Here is a 6,854-nt window from a genome sequence, read left to right on the forward strand (position 1 = left end):
CCAAAGTTACTTTTGCCGAAAATCACCTCGAGAGTCCTCCGCTCTACCTTGTCTCTCAAGGGACCGAGCACGGAAAACCGGAGCCCATTTCGCCCCCCACGCCCCTTTTTCCCGTCGGTGATGTGAAAGACGTTTTCTTGCGCGCGTAAAATAGTAAAGGGGAAGCTTCCGGATTTCATGCGTGTAGAAAGGCCAAGTTTTCAGGCTGGGAGAGAACCGGCAATCGGAACCGGATTCAGCACTAGCGGCGGGTCGCTGGGTAGCAACTTTTGACGATCGGGCGCACCGCACCGAGCAGCTGCGTCGCACCCGAAACACGTGAGGTCGGTGGCTGGAAGCGACGGGACGGCAGCGTACGCAGTAAATCCATTCCAGCAGCAGCGGCGGCGTGTGGTGCTCTGCTCGGGCGCGCGGGGCGTCATCGCGTCTGCTCTCTGCTGCACCGCCCGTTCCGGTTTGACCGTAGCGTGGCGTGGATTGGCTGGCAAGCTGGGGTGGGTGGGTGTGTAGCGCTGTGTCCACATACATCATGGTACACTACACCCGTCTTGGTCATACATGTATAGCCGCCCGTATAGGGGCACATCACCGTTCGCTAGTGGACAGGGCCCTGCGTCTCGCTCTATCACACCGTTTGTCTGTACCGCACGTACAATACCCAATTGTCATTCACTTTATATTCCTTCTTTTTTCTTTCCGAGGGATTGTCTTTTCCGAAACCCATCCTGAGAGCATGACCAAGCTACGCCGAGATATCAAGTCGTCGGATCTTGAAATCGATTAAGAGATAATTTATAAGCACTTATTGAGTCGGATAATCTTAGGGGGTGTTTGGCAGCACTCCACCTTTCTGAAATCAGCTCCACTCCACCAGCTCCACACTTTTGCAGCTCCACTCCACCAACTCCAGAAAACTGTGGAGTTGTTGAACGTGTTTGGCATATTGTTGTGCTCCAGCTTCAGAAAAATATGTTTTTAGTGGGAATGTTCTATTTTGCCCTTGGTGGTTGGATCGGTTGACTTTGTAGCATCAAGAACATCTTTTTTTCCCCTGCTACAGTAACCCGGCCATTAGTACTGCATGAGCTCCGTCGCGCACGTATATGTGTACCAGTCGGTCAAAACTTCGGTGTGCCATTCCCCGTCAAACTCTTGCGTCCAGACTTTTGCTTGGTGGTACAGTACTAGCCTCGCTCTACAGCATCTTTGCTTTGGCCAGCGGTGTACGTGTGCATGTGCGCTGCACAATACCAGTACGTACGTGCAGCTCTTTTCTCCTTTGTTTTTCTTTTTTAACTTTTCATCTACAACCGGACCGCTACTACGTACCGTGGGTGTTTTTGATTTTTTTGTTTCCGAGTAAAATAGCGTACAATACTTTCTTTAGTTTTTTTTCCCATGGCAAAAAATATTGAACCAAATAAAATTGTACCGAATGAAAGGTCGCAACAAATACGGTACAAAATCAATCTTTCCAATACAAACTAGTTCCAAGCAAGAGAGAGTGCGGTGGCTAGCTCATCACGAAAGACATCCATAGTTGGCGCGTTGAGTGCGGAAGTTGTCCCATCTGACGCCGCTTGCGAAACTGCATATTTGTTATATCTTTCCGGTATTGTAGGAACAAAATTGGGATCACGATCAAACCGAGCAAAGTCTTCATCTTGACCTCCATGCTCACGAATAAAATTGTGAAGGACCATGGTAGCTACAACAATCATCTTTTGCTTGTACATGGGATATGGTGGCATCTTCCAAAGAATTTGCCACTTCATTTTTAATAGTCCAAAAGATCGCTCAATCACATTGCGGATAGATGAGTGAACCCGATTGAACCTTTCCATAGGCGTCTTAGGTTCAATACCTCTATGCCATTCCGGTAAATGATACCTTTCACCCTTGTAAGGAGCGAGGTAGCCAGGACGATTAGGATATCCCGCATCCACAACGTAGTATTTGCCTATATTCACAAAAAAATAATATGAGTTATGGATTAATGCTACATGTTAATCACATTCATATATCAAATTGAACACATGTTACCTTGTGGAGGATGTGGAAAAAATTCTTCATCCACTCTGAGTGCATTGTACAACACACTTGTATCATGCATAGCTCCAGGTTGTCCCGTGGAAACATAAGTGAAACGCATGTCAAAGTCGCATACCGCTAGTACATTTTGAGTGGCTACCCCGGTCTTTCCAATATATCTCACTTGCTCATCAGGTGAAAGAGCAACACGGATATGAGTGCCATCAAGTGCACCAATGCAATCTTTGAAATGTGGATATGCACGTTTGTCATCTCTTATCCTCTTATGGACTGTGGGGAAGTTGGGATTCTTTGGTCGAATGAAATCTTTCGCCATAGCCATCAAAGCATTTAGCACCTCATCAAATTTCCTACTAATAGTTTCGCCAGAATGCTTAAATCTATTTTGAGCTCTCCTATTAGACTCATTTCCAGCACATGTGTATAGAAACATAGCAAGCATCTCTTTTGTGCTAATGTGCATAGAAGGTCGCAGCCCATACCTTCCCACCAACACACCATGAAGATCCAAGAAGATTTCATTGTTCATACGTAGTTGTCTATGACATTCTCCAGGACTTTTCATTGTCTCTAGCAGCCATCCTGTTCCACTTACACCAGATGTCCTCGGTGGGTTTTTAACAAGGTAAAGGTCAGAATATATTTGTGCAATTTGTGCAGCACCCAACATAAGATTCCAAAAGACCTCGCTTTCATCATTGGAGTCATCACTATCGCTCTCACTTTCCTACAGATAAGAGATCATATGACATATAAAATAAAATAAGTACTTGGCATTAAAATAACACTCAAGGTTGAATGACAATACTTCAGTCCAACAAGTAATTAAAAATTGAAATAACACTGCAGTTGCAATAACAATAGTTCATACGAACAAAAAAGAATTATTAAAATGACACAATTCCTCAATTGCCATACTTGGCATTATACTTTCTACGCAGCCAATTAAATCTAATCTCGTTTGTTGGCAGGGTCATGAACATTTCCCTTTGGTCCTTCTTCACAAACAACTCTGTGGCGATATAATGCTCATCTGTATCATACCCTGCCCCACATTCCAACACAAGGTCCATGACTTGTTGCACAGTTACTTCACCCAATTTTTTAGATGTAAAAGACGAAGCGGACTCAGCAATCTTAGTTACTTGTTCCTGAATAACTTGTGCTGTTCCAGTTCTTTGTTTCTTTGCTGGTGGAATTCTTTTGTTTGCTAACAAAATAGTAGGAGAAGGAGTAACCTCTTGGACCTCATCTGTTTCATCCCAAGCAACTCCGTCATCATCACAATCATCAGGGACATCATGAACCTCATTCACATGTCCGTTGTCAACATCCTCTTGTGTTGGTGGTATGATAGGATTAGAGCTCATAGGATTCCAATGATCGCTTTCATCATTAGTTATGTCAGCAAACATCACTGTCAAATCCTCCTCATTTTGCAACGGTTTTTTTCGGAACTTGCCGCAACCTGGAATATCCTGCAAGGACAACGAAAATTATTAACAAAAAGAAATGATATGAACCTGTTGCTTAGCAGAAATAAAAATAGTTTGTGAACTCACCGTCCTTGCCTTCTTCCACCACTCATCATCCATATCAATCACACCTCTTGCGGCGTCCCATCCCGTACCCGTTTGCTTCCTCATTAATTTCTTCCAGGTCGTTAAATCGATCTTTAATTTATCCCACTTGTTCTTCATTTGCCGCTTGGTCAAACGAATTGCTGTGAGGTTGAAAAATTCATTGCTGACCTCATCATAGCCTACTGAGTTCAAATGAGTGTTCGGTCTATTCCCTTTCTTAACTTGTTTGGCAAATAACGAACATATGATCGTCGTGTTTGCATCAGTCCATTCAATTGAATCACCCTGAATTAACATATTCACACAGCCATATATCTTTAACAAATTGATAGTACAATCGTGCATACTACTCCTAATTATGCTCTGAAGTAAGATTATGAAACATGGTTGTTTTTCTTGTTTAACAATGATAGTAACAGTTTAGCATAGTTGTCTGAATCTCTAACTTGTTTGTCCCTAGAACTCTCTGATCAATTGCCAAGGTTCAGAATCACCAGCCAAGAATTACCTCCAGAATCCACATGCTTCCACTAGTGAAAAAATGTGCAAAATTAATCTCACTACATTGCTGCTACACTAGTGCACGAGATGGATTCCAATAGCATAACAGGAACTTAACGCCCAGGCTTGCAAAACAGTCCACAGTACTGATTTGAACACCCATACATGCTAAATCCCCTATTCCAACAACCATCCACTTTTGATAATAGAAGAAATTGAGTAGTACCATACATCATGTGAGGGCATCTATTAATCGTTGACACACAAGACACTTTCAATATGGTGCATTCTATTTAAGAAAAACAATCTAAGTACTGGTCATATCTAAGAAATATAAATGCAAGTACGGGCAACCAGACCAATTTGTCAAAGAAATTGCTCAGCCCATCTTTTTCATCTATAGATTAGTGGTGTTAGTTCTGAGATATTATATATCTTGACATGCATAACACTGGTCAGCATGGAAGCAGCATTGCAATGAGGATTCAATCCATCATTAAACAGCTAGCCTCTCTAGCTAATTGAAGTCTAAATTAGCACATGTGTTCCAATTATCTCAAGTACCTCATTACCGTGTCACAAGCTTTTCTCTTTGATGTCTTCTTCACGCCTGAGTGTTGTGCAGCGGCGGCGGCAACATCCTGGCCGATGGGCTCGCCGCCTAGCCCGGCCACATCGTCGCTGCCAAGCTCGGCCACACGGCCACGGTCACGGCCGCCGCCCTGGCTAACACGGCCACGACCCCTGGTGCCTGACATGGCTGCGGCGCCCCTGCGACCTATACCTCTTGCGCCGCTGCCCAGTACACCTCTTGCGCCGCCGCCCAGACCACCTCTTGCGCCGCCGCCCAGGCCACCTCGTCCGCCGCCGACCATCTCCCCGTCGCCTTCTTCCTCGCCCCCCAACCCCCCCCTGGTGCGGGCGCCCAGGGGCCCTTCACCGTCGGCGCCCAGGGGCCCTTCACCGTCGGCGCCGAGGGGCCCTTCCTGCGCGGCGATGCCGGCCCATGCCTCTCCGCCCAAGTTCCCCTGGCCGGCGGCGCCGGCAAGCAACCTCTGGGCGGCATGGGCCCCTGCCATGCCGGCGGAAAGGAAGGGGGGCTCCATCGGCGCGGCGGCCAGGCCGGCGGGGGGCTCCGTCGGCGCGGCGCCCAGGCCGGCGGGGGGCTCCATCTCGCCGGCGGGGGGCTCCATCTCGCCGGCGGCGGGGGTCTCCATCTCGGGCGCAGGAGTAGCAGATGAGTAGCGGATGAGGAGCGGATGAGTCTGATTTTCTTTTGACCGAAAACGAAGGGGTATGTGTAACGGATGGCATGGTGGGTAAATATCTACGAACTCCACGACGAGGTCTGTATTCAAGGTTTTTGGAGCACCCCTTGAGGTACTCCACAAAAAACGTGGATCTACCCCCTGCTCCACGTTTTTTCTGGAGCCGGATTTGCTGGAGCCGAACGTGTTTGGATGCAATTTTTTTGGAGTTGGTGGAGTGGAGTGATTTTTGGTGAAGTGAAGTGCTCCCAAACAGGCCCTTAATCTAGGTAGAAATCTTTCACACCGCTTCAGTGTTGCCATCCGTCTGCTTATCGCTTCTACGGTACCTACAAATGAACCCATCGTCGGCGTGGGGTACGATCTGTATTGTACACCTACCGCTAGCTACCAGTGGCGCGCGTGAAGTGCTCCTTGAGACAAGTATTATCGTAACAACTACTGCAGTGTGCGCACGCCGACAGACGCGAACACGCGAACTACCGGCACGCGATCAGAGGCAACAACCACCAGCTTAATCAAGCAAGCCGATCGTCACGGGTCAGTGCAGGAAAGAAAAGAAAAGGCAGGGGAGGAGAAGGGAACTCTAACAAAACAGACCACCGTCGCAAGAGGAGTACAGCTGCAGCTTTTCTTTTTTCTTTTCTTTTTGGCTTTGCTTTTATGGGATGCTGCCAGAGGAGAGGACTATCTACACCGAGTCACTCCATCAGCCCCCTCCGACTTTAATTATATGTTATTATCGTTGCTAAGCGTAACCACGAGTTGCTTCGATTTGCTTTGTCCGCACAAGATTGTGAATCCACCATTCCCCTTGGAGGAAAAGATACACCATATATTCCGATGAACTGTGGGGTGGCATAAAATCCCGCCAGAAAATTAAGCAAGCAAACATGTTTGATTGACGGCTTCCTCGTTGCTTTGTTTCATATGCTACTAGGAAAATTAAGCAAGCAAACATGTTTGACTGACGGCTTCCTCGTTGCTTTGTTTCATATACTACTAGGAAAAATAAGCATTCGTACCGAGGCTCAGTACCGGTTACATTTTGGTCCGTACAGTATCGGATCTAACGGCTAGTTCACCAGGAGGGTCCGGTGAGACCCTTTAGTACCAACCGCCCTTTAGTACCGGTTGGTACAGTACCGGATCTAACGGGTAATTAGGCCAGCGCTGTGTATGGCGTGGCAGGTCTTTAGTACCGGTTAGTCTCCCCAATCGGTAATATATTACCGGTTATTTTAACCAGTACTAAAAGTCTCCCTTTAGTACCGAATTACCATTACGGTACTAAATAGAGTTCCCAACCAGTAGTAAAAGCATTTTCAGAGCTCTCAACCGATAGTAAAAACGTTTTCCTAGTAACGGTATACATACTCTACACGACATGAGACGAGATCGGCCTTGCCTGGCACGATGATTCACAAGCGGAAGGAAATAGTAGATGCCT

The 6,854-nt window shown here is 46.6% G+C and overlaps 3 protein-coding genes across 3 annotated transcripts; all 3 read right to left on the bottom strand.

Moving 5' to 3' along the window:
- Window positions 1–1,484: 1,484 nt before the first annotated feature.
- LOC101780437 (putative nuclease HARBI1) lies at window positions 1,485–2,607 on the bottom strand. The gene is made up of 2 exons (XM_004971899.2): window positions 2,044–2,607; window positions 1,485–1,960 (listed from the first exon to the last, which is right to left on the bottom strand). Exons 1-2 carry the CDS (start codon window positions 2,579–2,581, stop codon window positions 1,485–1,487), a joined length of 1,014 nt encoding a protein of 337 aa, XP_004971956.1. The 5' UTR covers window positions 2,582–2,607.
- A 196-nt stretch (window positions 2,608–2,803) lies between these two features.
- LOC105914455 (zinc finger CCCH domain-containing protein 43-like) lies at window positions 2,804–3,916 on the bottom strand. Its single transcript, XM_012846143.2, has 2 exons — window positions 3,615–3,916; window positions 2,804–3,530 (listed from the first exon to the last, which is right to left on the bottom strand). The coding sequence occupies exons 1-2, from the start codon at window positions 3,750–3,752 to the stop codon at window positions 2,958–2,960; spliced, it is 711 nt and encodes a 236-aa protein (XP_012701597.2). The 5' UTR covers window positions 3,753–3,916; the 3' UTR covers window positions 2,804–2,957.
- A 771-nt stretch (window positions 3,917–4,687) lies between these two features.
- LOC101780844 (PE-PGRS family protein PE_PGRS33-like) lies at window positions 4,688–5,353 on the bottom strand. The gene has a single exon (XM_012845999.1). It carries the CDS (start codon window positions 5,351–5,353, stop codon window positions 4,688–4,690), a length of 666 nt encoding a protein of 221 aa, XP_012701453.1.
- Between the last annotated feature and the right edge of the window lie 1,501 nt (window positions 5,354–6,854).

This window comes from Setaria italica, chromosome V (assembly GCF_000263155.2).
Source record: "Setaria italica strain Yugu1 chromosome V, Setaria_italica_v2.0, whole genome shotgun sequence".
Classification (NCBI taxonomy): Eukaryota; Viridiplantae; Streptophyta; class Magnoliopsida; order Poales; family Poaceae; genus Setaria; species Setaria italica.

Bases quoted from the DNA above. Each gene is read 5' to 3' on its own strand.
- LOC101780437 (XM_004971899.2), bottom strand. From the start codon at position 2,581: ATGAACAATGAAATCTTCTTGGATCTTCATGGTGTGTTGGTGGGAAGG. The intron at 1,961-2,043 runs GTAACATGTGTT...TTGTGAATATAG, and splicing joins TTTTCCACATCCTCCACAAG to GCAAATACTACGTTGTGGAT.
- LOC105914455 (XM_012846143.2), bottom strand. From the start codon at position 3,752: ATGAAGAACAAGTGGGATAAATTAAAGATCGATTTAACGACCTGGAAG. The intron at 3,531-3,614 runs GTGAGTTCACAA...TTGTCCTTGCAG, and splicing joins GGTGGAAGAAGGCAAGGACG to GATATTCCAGGTTGCGGCAA.
- LOC101780844 (XM_012845999.1), bottom strand. From the start codon at position 5,353: ATGGAGACCCCCGCCGCCGGCGAGATGGAGCCCCCCGCCGGCGAGATG.